The following is a 15,308-nucleotide window of genomic DNA, read 5'->3' on the forward strand; positions in this document are numbered from 1 at the left end:
TCATTCTCTTATTGCAGTGCTGTTGGCATTGTTATTGATATTTGGCAGTCCTTTTCTATTCTTTTAAGTATTCATATAGCACCAAGAAAATTGACTTTTTGGCCAGTATTATTGGCACAGGCACACAAACTCTCACACAGTAGCACTGAACTATTGTTAAAGGTTTTGGAATATGAAAGAAAATCTGAAGAGTAGCTGCAGAAAACAAACAAGTGTTTGAAAACTCAGTTGCTCAGCATTTCTCTAAAAAGAAAAGTCATTCTTACGCCAACAGTCACCTCATCTACAAAGCTATTTGTTGCTCCAGGTCTCTTTCAGACTACATGATGGCCATCATCAAGCAACGCCTTTCTTGTGAGCCCAGGCAGTGAGACAGGTACATCATCAAGCAGCCTGGGATCACAGTTCTGTAACTTATGACATCAGCATGAAATGAATTGATTACTGCAATAGGACAGGTAAGTACATGGTTATAAAAAGATTGTAAGCAGTCGTAAGTAGGGGTCAAAAAGGGAGTATTCAAAAAAGCTGGAGCTCTGCTTTAAACCTTTTCTATCCTTACATGATAATAAATTTTTACTGTATGTAACATACTGCAAAGGTGGAAAATTCGAGAATTAAAGACAAGCAAAATTGAAAAATAGAATGTATAACTATAAAGCTTGAAGTATTTATTATTACTATATACTATATATACGGTAATCGGAGTATAATGTACTTTTCTCTACAGTACTCTAATAAAGTTTATCTCTAGCCAAGATGTTGTGTATGTACATGATGGGATGATTCACCACTGTCAGGAAGAATGAAGCAAATAAGTGAAAAAGGAAATCGTAAAGTTGCCATTGCAACAGAAGGTAAGGGGAAATACAATCAGGATATCTATTTCTGGTGACAAAGGTGTCACTTTAGGTACCAGGAAGTGAAGCTAAAAATCACACAGCAACAAAAGAAAGCCATACTCTACCATAAAGAAAATGTTTTATACCTTAACCTAACCCTTTGCACAACAATATCATCCTTCTACATGGGCTTTATAAAAAAAAACACAGTAGTATTAGATTTGGTTGGACTTCTGAGAAATATATGCAGGTTTGGTAAAGAAATTAAAATGTTCCTTTATAATAAATTGGGTAGTAGAATTGGGTGCCATGATACGTGTCCTATTCCAATAAGGTCAGTTTGGGCAAACTGAAGGAAATCAAGGTCACTGCAGGATCTTTCATGGCCACCAGCATTGAAATGGGCGATTTCAATGTTGAAGAAAAGTAATACAAATACAGGAAGGGCAGATCCTGTAAGGTCTCGCTTTCTCACAGACAAGCTGGTGATGGGCAGAGCAGGAAATTAATTAACACTTTCTCTACTATAAAATACATTTCATGTTCCTAGGCATTTAAAGTAACCAGAATGCAATGAAGGAGACATGAGGGGCCTGTAGACATTTCCTATCCTACTAAAGGTTTCAGAACTCTCAAAACTAATGGTCTTCTGACAGCCAATTGTCGCTAAGAAATTTGAAGACAGTCCTAAAGCTTACCTGAACTCCAAATTTTAACTTTACACCTTAACAACCCTTTTATTTAAAGTAAAAATTCTGTTTGTGTTTTTTTAAGTGCAACACCCTTTTTTTGAAAAAAAAAAAAGGTGCAGCACCACCACTTTAATGAATGCAACCGCAGAGCCTCTCGGGATACCTACGTCACACATGCCAGGAGGCTCTTGGCTGCTCCTTCTGCACATGCCACAACATCTTGGGCATGCCCAGGAGGAACCCTATCATCAAAAGGGAAAAAATTGCCGATCTCACGCATGCCCAGTGAGATTGGCAAGTTTTTTTCCCATTCTACACCATCCGATCTCATGCCTGCTTTGGGTGACATAGGAAGAGAAACCCAGAAAAAGACAGGAGAAGATGGCGGCGCCTGGCGCTCAATCTGCACCGGCCAGAAGATACTAGGATGGCGCAGGACGCAATGGAAGAAACCTCCCGATTGATAGATTGCTCTGTGGGATTGAAGGTAAGTGTTATTTTCTTTGTTTTGAGGATTTTTGGGTTTACTTCCTTAAACTTTTCCAGTACATTCTTGGAAATAGGCAAGCTTATTTCCTATCAGAAAATGGAGGAACCCTAAGAATTCCAAGCATTTGGTACCATAGCCACACAGTACTAGTAATCATGGAATGAAGGGTCCACTTACAATGGTTGTTTATGGAAAAGCCTGTTACATTGGTGATCAGAGGAAAAACTGCTCAATACGGTGGTGGTTAGCTAAGCTCCCCATCCCATTCCTAAATTTTGGAATGATAGAAAGAATGCTCCTTGTGATAGGGTAGTGGCCATAGAAAAAGAGATAACTCCCAAAAAATTATTATTTGGAAAACTTGGACTTTCCACTATTTTTTACTAAATTAAAAGTTAGAAAATCGGTGGCATGATCTTGTACTGCTTTTGTCTGCTAGCCTTATTTATACCTCAATGATTCCAGGCTCTGGTTGCTGGATCCTCAGCCTTGCTACCCCAGACTTGATCAGTTATACCCTGGCAAGTTGTGCCTTTTTGGATTCCTGACCTGTGCCTTACCTTGACTACACTTGCCCGCTGCCTGCCCTAGCCTGTGCCTGGACTTCGACTACACTTGCTTACCATCTGCCCTAGACCTTGCCTCTCGCTGACATCCTACCTAATACCTGATCTTGGCTGCCCCTACACCAGAGCCCCCTGTTCCGCTCACTTCTGTGGAGAAAGCCTGGGGCCTCAACCTGGTGTTCTCCTCTCAGCAAAGTCCTTTATAGTGGAAGTAAATCCAAAACAAAAACATCACACTTACCTTCAAGCCTGCAGATCAGTCTATTCGTCGGGAGATTTCTTCCTTTGGATCAAAAAAATATTACAAGAGGTGTGTTCCCCATATTTGGATATTACACTAGGAGTTGAGCCACCTCTTTAATTAGCTTGGGTTAGACGTATAAGTAGAGAGAGAAGAAAAGAAAGAGGTTTTGGGCTCACAAATGAGTTTAAGGAAAAATAGGTGTATTTATATACAATTAGTGAAGCAAACAAGTACAAACAAATCAATGCCCCATACATGTTTAACAATGCACAGCATATGGGTCACTTAGTGCCTATACATACGTATTTATAGCAATACAATAGATTTACACGAAAATAATGCAGGGGACCATGCTTAAGCTGTATTGAATCCAATGCCTTTCGCCACAAATGGGCTTCCTCAGGGATATGATATTAAGCAAGCTTAGCGGGCTATATGTGTACATAGGGATTAAATATTAGGAAAAAAGAAAATATATATTTTTTTTTTCAAAAAACAGAATTAGAGGTATATATGTATGTCAAGATGATTAAACATAATGTCATTGAAACAGCAAGTAACGTTTCAATCAGAGAAACTTATGGTAAGTACATTGAATTAAACATAATATTGTTGAAACAGCAAATAAAGCATAACCTGAACGTCTCAATAGTCATTAAAGGCTGCTCCTTCGGGTGATGCGCCCGAAGAGGGCGGATCGTATGGGGGAGAGATAAAGGCTGATGCAGTGAAACTGCATATGAGCTTCAGTGTCCACAAATATGCAGCCCCTGTCCCCCGCAAGGCAGGGTTAACATTAGGGGGGATCCTCCAAAGCAGAATTGGATGATGCAGTTGTAGTTAGATAAGACAGGCAGGAACCAAGTGTAATCACATCTAAATTATGATGAGGTGCTAGGTACAAACATACATGGAGGAACAAGATAATGTACTATTTGGTTAAAGATTCAAGTATAATCCAAATTACAGAATCATATACAAGGTAATGTTACAGTAAAATAATTAAAATGTATAGAAAACATATGGTATATCCAATATTCATACATATATGCAAAAGTAAGGAACTGCTAATACAGTGATATTAATGCTAAGTACAAATAGATGGTTCATAACACAGAGAACATCAAATAGAGTAACGCAGAACAAAATAAAGTAAAGAATGACCGTATCAGACTTTGAAAAAAAGGGAGGATGTTGCTAGGTATAAATGTATAAAGAGGTGAATCATACTTAGAGAAAGGTTTTGACGCTGACAGTGTCATTCAGGCCAGGTGGTTGGGTGACTCTTAACTTAATTATCCATTTCGTTTCACACTGTAATATTCTTTTATCTAGGTCCGCGCCTCTCTGGTTACTAGGCAGGTGTTCAAGGCCAGAGAACTGTAGGACCTGTGTATCAAATTAGTGATGTGCCAAAATGGTGGCATACTGGTGTAGTACCTCCCCCCTTCTTCTAGGTTCTTTTTCCTGAGTCACACGATTTTGCACTGTGCACGCGCAAGATCAGGTGACGAAGATTGGAAAAAAAACTTGCCAATCTCCCTGCACATGTGTGAGATCGGCAATTCTTTTTCTAATATTGAAAGGGCACCTCCTGCGCATGTCCAAGATGCTCGGGCATGTGCAGAAGGAGCAGCCAAGAGCCTCCCAGGATGCAATCAAGAATGAAGGAGGCGGTGCCGCACCCTTTTTTTTTTAAAGCACAAGCAAAATATTTAGTTTAAAAAGGGTTTAAATAAAAGGGTTGTCTACCCTTTTATGTAAAGTAAAAATTCTGAGTTTGGGTACCCTTTGAGGGGTGCTCTGGTGAAGCTCAATGTGCTACAAGTCAATGTCCACCTCATGTTCAGCATCATCTAGCCCTTTCTTTCCCAACCTTAGGCTTTCAAAACTTCTCTATGCTAAGACCTAGTGATAGTGAATGTATATTGAAAAAAGAAATGTTTTATTTTATAGCTTTCATTACCATGTTGATCATGATGAAAGGAACAGAGAAGAAAAAAATCTAACCAAATAAAAAACTGCTTTGTGCATTTGATGTTACGCAATTACCATATCTGGCCAAAATATTCATTTGTCTTCAAAGTGGGAACTACAAGGCTTCTCTCTATAAATAGCGTAAGACATTGGTCCACTGGGATCGGGACAATGTATAATTGTTTCAGTCTGGAGACGCTGAGATGCTCTGTACTTAGTTTAGTTAAACAAAAATGGTTCCAGTGTTTTGGGGTGAAATATATTATTTTTCCCTGATATATATTTATCACTGCTGCTTGCTTTTCAATAGAACCTTGCTAGGTTTTCTGCAAAATGTGCTGCACCTTGGTGATCTTTGGCCTCTTCCAAGTTGTTCAGGTAGGTTTTAGCCTCTCCCAGGTTGCTTATTCCTGCTGTAAATAAAATACAAGTTGTTTCACTTTCCTGTGACATTATTTCATGTGCACTTTTAAAGCCAGAAAAAAATATTTGATAATATTCAAGTGAGCTGTATTTGTACATTCATCTGTGGATTTACGCATTTTATTCTTTAAAGCTGATCTCCAGCAAAACCACCAAGCTCCAAATGCTGTTGGTCAAGCACTTGAAGCCTTCATATATTACATGGATTTTATATGCTAGTCTTTTTACTACCACATGCAGAAATACTATTTTATATTAACATTATATTTTGTGTCATTGAATTTTGCATGTTTGTGCATACATCTCAAGGCATGTGTGACAATTCTGGTGCCGGGGAACCATTTGTTGCTAAGACCTTCAAAACTCCAATGTTGGAAGATCTTCGGCTGTACTCCTGCTACTTATGATACTTTACTTGATTCTGACTTCTGTTACTGACCCAGCTTATTTCTGACTCTTTTTGGATATTTCCTTGTCAGTTTCTTCCCTGTCTATGGTTCCTGTTAACCTTTCTAGTTGTCCAGGTAAGTACTGTCACACAAAGAGATTGCACAGATTTCCCCACACTTTCTGTTGCAAGAACATGATATGATAGGGAATCTCCTATATACAGGTATATAAACCCATATATATTTATCAAACACATAAAATATTCTGGCTATTTATACAATTTATTTACAAAAACTAAAATATAAAATTCTATATATTATTATGAAATACACCTATTAATAGATATAAGTGCTCACCAGTCTTTAGATGTATTTCTTAGAGTGCAAGTGAGAGAAAGAAGAAGGGGAAAGACCATTCTGTTCCATAGATCCTTGCCTTACCAACTGTTAAAATCCCATATAGAGCGTTCCTCAACATACATTTTGGTGAAGGTCAATATATATTATTTATATCCTCATACTCATACTTGTCCAATTTCATTATAGAAGATGATTTCAATACTGTCTGTTATCTAATCAGCCCCACCTTTGGCTACTTCCTCCAAAGCAGGCGTGTCAAACTCTGGCCCCCAACGTCCTTTTTTTGGCCCCCAAAGGAATCCAAAATATGAACTGCAGCTGGCCCGCCGCTGCATTGAAATAGCGCCGCTACTACAATTCCTGGCATCACTTGTGTTTATAGACCAGCAGTTTATAGCCTATGCATGGCCCCGTATTGGACTGTTTTATAGACACAAATAATGCCGGGAATTTTAGTAGCAGTGCTATTTCAACGAAGAGGGAGTTCCAGCAGCAGACCACTCATAAGATTTAGCTCCGCATTGGCAAATAGTGTGATCATATGCTTTTACATAAGTGAGAGTAAATGGCTCTCTATTATGAATATGTATTGACTGTGTGTTGTATGATTACGAATTTAACTCACCACATAATACAATTCTCATAATTAGCCTACAAACCCCAGTCGCCTCTTGTCTTTATTTTGAATTTAAATGCATATCTGGAGTAGGCTTGCCTCTTTCCTCTTCCACTTTCCTGACTGTTACCACAATAAAATGCTTTTATACAATATGGATTCAGTTTTTAAAACAAACTGTTCCTAAGTGGTCATTTAGGTTTCTCCTTATTCAGAAGTGGAGAGAGGTCTGCAGGAATCCCAATCCATTCTGGAGGGAAAGCAGCTTCATATTTAAAAACTTTAAGGAAAGGAGAGTCAGGCAATGTGTAGTTTGTTAAATAAATGGTTTCACCACCTGCAAGGTAACTCGCCCAAATACCAAAGGTCCCGATAGTCATGATGGTGTGGTTACAATGTGCCAAGAGGGCAAAGTCCCGACTTGGAGATCTCTCTTTTCCATCACCAGCAAAATGAACATCTCCAAATGAATTATTGATATTTTGTTTACACCAGTCCATCCCATTACTGGTTACAATAAACTGTGGGTTTTCATACTTGTTTCTAAAATAGTCCATGGCTTTTTTCAAATATCCTTTGTCAGCAACCACACCTTTCCATACATTAGGCATAACTGTTAAATAGTCTCCTCTTCGGACATGTACACCTACAAAAGTAACATTTTTCTTGTCACCACGCACATTATTCAGATATTCATAGGACTCTTCTTTAATAAGGTCATGGAATGTAAATTCTTGGAGAATCTCTTCTTTTAAGTGGTGATAAAATGTAAAAGAACATGGGGTGCCACTGAAGTAAACATATTCTCCTTCAATATGTCGGTATTCTTCAGACATCCAGTCATGAAGTACAAATTTTCTCCATTTGATTCTGTCAAATATATCCTGGTGAATCACTGGCAATTTTATCCTAAAGATCTTAGCTAGCTGGCTGTGCATGTTTGGTAAGATATAGGCTTGTCTGCCATTCAGCTTGGCAAGAGAATAAAGAGTGGCATACTCTCCCATTAAATTCCCTAGGCGGCCAACCGTGTTGACAGTCCACATACCGGTCAGAGGTTTTGGCATTTCTATCGTAGAATGTGGTTTGCTGTGATTCATAATGTCTTTACACATATTGATATTCCTTTTATAGGTGAAAATATCTGAAACATTCAAAATGAAGGAAATCATTGTAACTCCTATGAACCATAAGAGATACTTGTTCATTTTTCCAGGGAACATAGCTAAAGATAAAATGAAAAAAGTACACATTAGCAAAAAAAAAAAAAAAATAATTACAGTGTATATATATAAAGTGAATGGCCTATAGTCCTTTATTAGAGCATTTAGGTAGCCTTTAATGAGAAGACATTGTTAAAAATAACTTAGAGGGTGTAAAATGTACTGCTGCAGTGCCCAGCTTTTGAGTTTTCTGTCCAGCGGACCATCTGTTAAAATTTCTCCATCATCTGTCATAAAGATCTCGGGTGTAAAATGTACTGCTGCAGTGCCCAGCTTTTGAGTTTTCTGTCCAGCGGACCATCTGTTAAAATTTCTCCATCATCTGTCATAAAGATCTCAGTCATCTATCTGATACTTCAAGGTATGACAAATAGCTTGCCCACTACTGCTGTGGTGCAAAGCTGTATCTTGATTCGGATGCCTAAAGTTGTTTTTTTGGTGTCCTCCATAAATGTAAACCAGATCCTTATCCAGATATGCAGTAAGGGAAAGCAGTGAATGTACAGTCGCACTTCTGGTAGCATACCAAGTTTCCCGGGCCACAAGTTATGTCAACGTTGAGGGACAAGACCTCTTTCCCACATCTAGTATGTCAAAAAACATGAGAAGTTGGTTGGAAGTCATATGTTAAAAACTGAGAGAATCCTGTCAACTATTGCCTTCATTACTCCCCCTTTCTACACTTTTTACTCCCCATTTCCATTAGTACCCCTTCCTCTCTAACATACTGTGTAGTTTTTGCTTCATTTTTCAGCCTTTTTTGGCAGGTTTTCTATGTCCCCCCAGATTGCTTCTTCTTTATATTTCTAGATCCAAAAGATAGATGACTGGATATGGTCTTTCCTCTCTATATATCTCACAATTGGTTGCCAACACCTTTCCATTTTTCTTTGATAAAGATTGTTTATATATATGGCATTGGAGAGAAAAAATAATTTTCCACAGCTGATAATCTAAAAAGAAGGACAACTTTGGTTAAGTGCTTTCTAGGTGCATCACCCAGGTTCTCCCATGATAGTCTTCACTAGTATTGGATAGCTTTAATACATCAGATCCAATGTGTTTGATTTCTAAGGTGCTACTTGTATGTGGTAGCAATACCAAAAGCTTGTTGATCCCAATCTAGAACATGTTCCCATTGAGAACGATTTAGATCAATATTTTTAAGGTTAGGAAATATTTTGGTTTCCAACCCTTTAGGGTTTATCCTTTCTAAACTGTAAATTTCCAAATAATTCTAATTATATTCTATATATTCTTTATATTATTATTAATTCTATATTTTAATAGATATATATCTATATATAGATATATATATATATACCCTATTGCCCGTAAATAAGACCTACCCTGAAAGTAAGCCCTAGCATGCTAAAACTAAAAGGGGGTAAAATATGGTAATAGGTGGCATTTTAGTTTTTAAGTCGACTGCCCAGCCACCAGGGGGTAAAAGAGGCGCGCATAGTAGCGGGAGCAGAATCAGTAGCAGATTTTAATAAGGAAGCATGGAAGGTGTCCATCCCTCTCAAGGAATTAGGAAGCCTAACCCTGTAAGTTACTTTATTTATTTTTTCCAATATGGAGAACAGAGCGATAAACTTAGGTCGTAACTTGGTTAAGGGTTGGCGGAGAGGAATATTACAGGTAGACACCCAAACCAGATCACCGGGTTAGAACTGGGGCTCAAGGGATCTATGGCGATCTGCAAACCTCTTACAGCAGGGCCCCTGGACCGTGCTGTGCTGCTCACGTCCGCAGGAATGCTGGGGGTGCTGTTTGGCCGAACAGTAGTTCGGCCGGAAGGGATCCCTTCGCCAGAGAGGGGAGGCGTGCTGCTAGCAGAGCAGCAGCAGCCTCAGCTACGCTGCCTACTGCGGCGGCCTCCCCTACACAGCCCGCGATCCCTGGAGTTGCCGAGGACGACGCGGGATCACCGGAAGGGTAAGTACCTCACAATAGTTCGATCAAGTTTATATACTAGGGAAATATATAAAAACTCTATATACATAGTTGACCAAGAAGAAGGCAATAAAAACTTTATTAAGCATGGTTCAATTTACTTCAACAGGGAGAAAGAATTCTGTCCTTATCCCATTAGATAACCAGACAATGTGGGATTAAGTATGTCTATACAGATTTAAAATAATCCAATGTGTGGCACGGCACATTGTCGTTGCTCTTTTGAAACATGCAACCTGCATATTGTTATCAATGTTGTATCCATTTTTTGCATCATCAAGAATGTTATAAAAAAAATTGCACTTTTAGCATAAAACTGTGTGAAAGCTTTCCTCAGACAATCAGAGAGCACTAGAGGTTTTGAATGGGGGGACTTTTCCCCATTTAACCTCTAGTGCCGGGGATCGCACACAGGATTCCTATTGCTGCATGAGCGAATGCAGCCCTGGGAATCCACTGCGATCCCCGGACACTAGAGGGTAATTAACCTCTAGTGCCTGTGAATCGCAAACAGCAGGATTCCCAGGGCTGCATGAATGATTTCAGCCCTGAGAATCCACTGTGATCCCGGGGCACTAGAGGTTAATTAAACTCTAGTGTCCGGGGATCGCAGTGGAACTGCAGATGAACTCTCAATGGAGTTTTTCCATTGAGAGCTCATCAGCAGCTTAGTTCGCACGGTCACCATGCTGTACTTATCAGCCCGGTGACCGTGGGAACTGAACTGCAGATGAACTCTCAATGGAAAAACTTCATTGAGAGTTCATCTGCAGTTCCACTGAGATCCCCGGGCACTAGAGGTTAATTAACCTCTAGTGCCGGGCATTGTAATGATTTCCTCGATCTTCCGATGGTTTCGCGAAATTGGTCCGACGAAATTTCGCTGACCCATCGGAAGTTCAAAGAAATTTTCACGAGGATGCCAGAGGCATTCTCGCTCATCCCTAGTCCTAAATTGTGCCCGCCTCACTACACCCCTACACATAATGGTATTGTACTATGTCAATCAGATATTTCCCAAGAACTGCCCAGTTATGAAGTTATGAAGTGAGAATGCAGAGCTATTCATAATGACGCCTTTGCTGGGAAACCAACAACAGACCTGCTAATATCTGATACCCAGTCAGACGTGAGCACCCAGATGATCAAATTCAAAGAAGAGAATATTATGAATTGAAGAATAGCAATATAGAGATAAAGGTATTAAGCATAGAATTATTCATAGAACGTGGAACACTGGGGACATCATGTGGTGTAATTTGAAATAGGAATCTGTTTTAGGGGTAGACAACCTTAAAATGGAAACACGTTGAAGATTAGTGTACTTTGGAATATAGTAAAAGGTTAATTCCTAACCTATATGATAGGCCTGGATTGGTGATATTTCCTGGAACTCTCCTATAACTGTGTTCTTGGAATTACAGTGGATTTCATCTTAGGCTAAGACATGTGATGAAAAGAAAAAAAAGAGAGTAGATAGGAGTAGGTTAGTAAAGAAAAGAAGAATGCAAAAGGTGCTTAAAGGCCATATATGATTCAATCAATTATATTTAATCAAAGTGATACATATAGAAAATATATACTTCAAACCATTTGTTTGTCCATCGCTCATTAAGTTTCAAGGGGTAGGAACTGTTGAACTTTACAAAAAGTCTCTATGAAAGTCTCAAGGAGTAGGGTGCTAAGCACTACTTTAGAGTTGCCCGTAGATGCCTAGGCTCTAAATAGTTGCAGGTACCATGAATGTGGAAGACCCCCCACCATTATATGGTGAATCAGGATTTGTCTCAAATACATCAGAACTAAGACAGCTTTGCTGACAACCATTGGTGGAGGAATAGATTGGATTTTGGTATCAATTATCTGTAGACAGCTAAGGATCAGAACCTGCTGTTAAAAAAAAAATTAGGACAACAAAGGAAAACAATAAGTAAAGGAACAATCAGAACAAGACATAACATATAAGAAAAATAAGAGGTAGTACAGTGTGACCAACAGCAAAGAGTTTTGCAGCCCATGCAAAGGGTAATGTTGCAGGAGGAGCACATAACCTCACAAGAGGAAAGGATGTATGAGGGGCACTTTTAGAGCTAGGACAGAAGTTTGCTCAGGGATTCCTTTTTTACATGGAGGAACCCTTGAAATAACTTTCAGATCTTATGGAACCCCATGTGATGGTCAGTAGGAAGAATGTCTCTTTTCTTGCCAGCCAAAGAGACAAATGTGACCCTTACAGATAGCCAAAAAGATCATTGTTGTCAAAGGTATCTGACCCAAGAGTCACAAACTGTGAGTCAATACTCAAGGAACCCCTAGCAATCTCTGGAGGAAAACACTGGGCATGGTTTAATAAAGCTCTCCAATACTGGAGAAGATACACTTTCATTTGCGAACCTGAACGATCCAGAAAACCTTGAATGGATCTGGTCCAGAATTTTAAACATTTGTTAACAAATAGAAAGTGACTTTTAAGAAATCCATTCCAGATTTGCTGGGTCACCCAGATTCACTGATGAAAGTGTGTCTTTTCCAGTCTTGGAGAGCTTTGTTAAATCAGGCACATTGGATTAAAGCTTATTGTAGTGAATTGTAGAAATTTGGAATAAGGAGGGAACTGATATAATACTAAATGAAATTGTAGAATTACAAGCCATCAAAAGACAATCACTACCAAAATGCGTTTGGGGTGCACTAATCTTTCCAACCAGAAATCCAAAGTGTTATAATAGTTGACATAAAATGTCATTGCAGAAGTCTGACATTAGCAATTGTTTTCAAATCCCTTTCCAGACACATAGGGTTCTTTTTTTTAAAACAAGCAATCAGATATATCCCCAATTATACCCTTGTGGGAATCTTCCAGGTCCATGTATTTCAATGGCAGTAATTGATTCGCACCAGGCAATGTTTATAACTGGAGCCCATTGACGTCCATAACCTTGTTTAACCATGATGACACAACAGAGGACAAAAGCAAACAATAAGCATTGCCACCTAATTTGGAAAATGTATAATTTCAAGGATTTGACATGGTGGTGAAGGGATATACCTATGGTTTCCCTATAACAAATGTGTATATTTGTTAAATTAGATTATAGGATTATTTTCACCATGCCAATTTTATGTGTCATAAATAAGTATTTCACCTATATCTGCAGCAATGTTTTGGCTGAAGCTCTTGACAGATGTTCACCTGTTTAAATTTGTTTGGAAAAGTTAATATTTTCCCAAGGGTATACATACTTTTTCATACAACTCTGGTATGTATTTTATTTGTCTAATTATCTGTCTGACTGGAGTTCAGCTTTAGGCTTTAGCTATTCAGCTCTGTAAACAGGCTGTACTAATACTTTAAAAAAATGATGCCATTTAAATTATAAGGAAAGAACATTTTTCATTAACAATTGTACACCCCCTGTCCTTTTTGTTAAAATACGTTTTCAGTAAAAAAACAGTATCAGTAATAATTGATCATATATCATTGATAATCTTCTAATTTTTATATAAGTTTTATGTATCTTTGCACCTTTTCATTAGTGTTTTACAATACTGCCATGATTAATATGTTTGCCTTGTATTTTCTTATCCAGCTGTCTACAGAACAGCAACACTGGAATAAGAATGATTCATGTATAACATTCGGAGTAGATAACACAGCTGAAGTTGTGAAGGGATGTGGTCCAGCACAATGCTTGTTATTATAACAGATTCATTATATATTTTACTTTTTCTTTCTCGTAGGAGTGACGGAAAGTCTGAATACCTGGCCTGACGTAATGAAAGAAACAGTAGATTCATTACTGTATACAGGTTTGGACCTGTGTAGATGAGCTTTGGGCTTGCCAAATATTTGACATCAATTTGACATATTTCTAAAGTAATTAAAAATCATTGTCTTAATCACAGGTTTAAACTGTCTTGCAACTGACCTCCTTTTACCATTTTATCAGCTTACGGTGCTTATGTATTCCCAAAGAATTGGCCCTTTAGGTAACATTTTTTTAGTTTTAGAGAGAATTGGGAAGTGTGATGTTATGGCTGTTATATTTATACTGCAATCCAGGGCTTCATTGGGGAGATTTCTCACTTTTCTCACGCCCTATCCTTCTGGCCATGTTTTACCAGATAGGAAATAACTCTCAAACAGAGACACAGGTCAATAAAAAATCCTTTTTTTTGGCAGCCTATGATAAGCTATCAACCTTTTCAGATTGCTGTTTTTTTACAAACATTTTATTAAGTTTTTAAAGGAGAAACAGTACAAAACATTTAAAGTAACATAAAGTAAAATTAAAAAAAATATAAAAAAAATAAAATTACAAAGGGATATATAACCAAGCAGAATAAGAAATTAAATGATTAATTTAAATAAATGATTAAATGAATAAATTAAATGAAATTAAAGAAGTCCCACGGTGGCCATAATACAATATACATTATTAAAAGGATGTAATGCCGAACCTCTTTAAAGAAGGCCCAGGTACTTTCCTTCTAACAGTACCTACAACAAATAATGGTGCACCAAAGGACTTTGGGCTGTCCACCTACACCCAAAGAAACATAGCCGGACAATAAAAATGTTGCACATTCCCTGGGTCCCCTTTGTTTAAGAATAGATTTAATTCACCTGGTTGTCATTCAGCACCACATCTCACACAAGACATTGATCTCTATGAAGATCTATTCCAGGTTTTCTGGATCACCCAAGTTCTCCTATGATAGTCTATCTTCACCAACTTTAATACATCAGGCCCATTCTGTGTACATAGCCCAATTAACATGTCCTAAAGAGCCAGCACATACATCAGCACAAGCACAAAGGCCATAGATGGGGTAGCAGCCCTGCTCTCCCAGCTACAGCTGTTCCCTTTCACTCACATACATGATTGAAAAAATAAATAAATAATAAAAAAAGTTTTTTCAATGAGCAGCATCTAAATACTCCAGTACTCTCCACTTTCTGCCAGATAGAGATCCTGAACAGTAAAACTTCCTACTTATATACTACATTGATGTCACCACGAGCTATGGGGAAACAATCCTGGGAGGTGTAGGGAGGCTAACAGGAACCTAGTTGGAGAACAGGTGTGACATAGTAATGAAATTATGAAATTACCAAATCCTACATAGGACTACCAATTAAATTAATATACATTAATACATTAACATACAATATTATACATTAATTACATTAACATACATTAATATACATTATTAAATTATATATTTTAGCATTACATCCTCAACCCCTCCCATCACCACGTCCCATGATAGGCCCGATGGACGATTATCTTTGGAAACAGTCCCTAGAGGACAAGAATTAGAGGTTAATAACCTATCTTCTTTTAAGCTTAGACACGATGAACAGCAACTACTTAAATTGAGGTTATCATTTTGTCCATGGTCATTAGACAAATTTGAGATAGTAAAAGATTTACAATTATCTGCACGTAAACTCACTTTAAAGGTTATGTTCGACAAATCACCCTCTCAACTAAAAAAAATTATTTTCACCACCTGAAGTTAC

General features: G+C 38.1%; 1 protein-coding gene across 1 annotated transcript; it reads right to left on the bottom strand.

Annotated features, from left to right (window-relative positions):
* Positions 1-6,790: 6,790 nt before the first annotated feature.
* Positions 6,791-7,714, bottom strand: LOC140341779 (galactoside alpha-(1,2)-fucosyltransferase 2-like). Its single transcript, XM_072427653.1, has one exon. It carries the CDS (start codon positions 7,712-7,714, stop codon positions 6,791-6,793), a length of 924 nt encoding a protein of 307 aa, XP_072283754.1.
* Between the last annotated feature and the right edge of the window lie 7,594 nt (positions 7,715-15,308).

The sequence above is a fragment of the Pyxicephalus adspersus genome, chromosome 12, assembly GCF_032062135.1.
Source record: "Pyxicephalus adspersus chromosome 12, UCB_Pads_2.0, whole genome shotgun sequence".
Taxonomy (NCBI): Eukaryota; Metazoa; Chordata; class Amphibia; order Anura; family Pyxicephalidae; genus Pyxicephalus; species Pyxicephalus adspersus.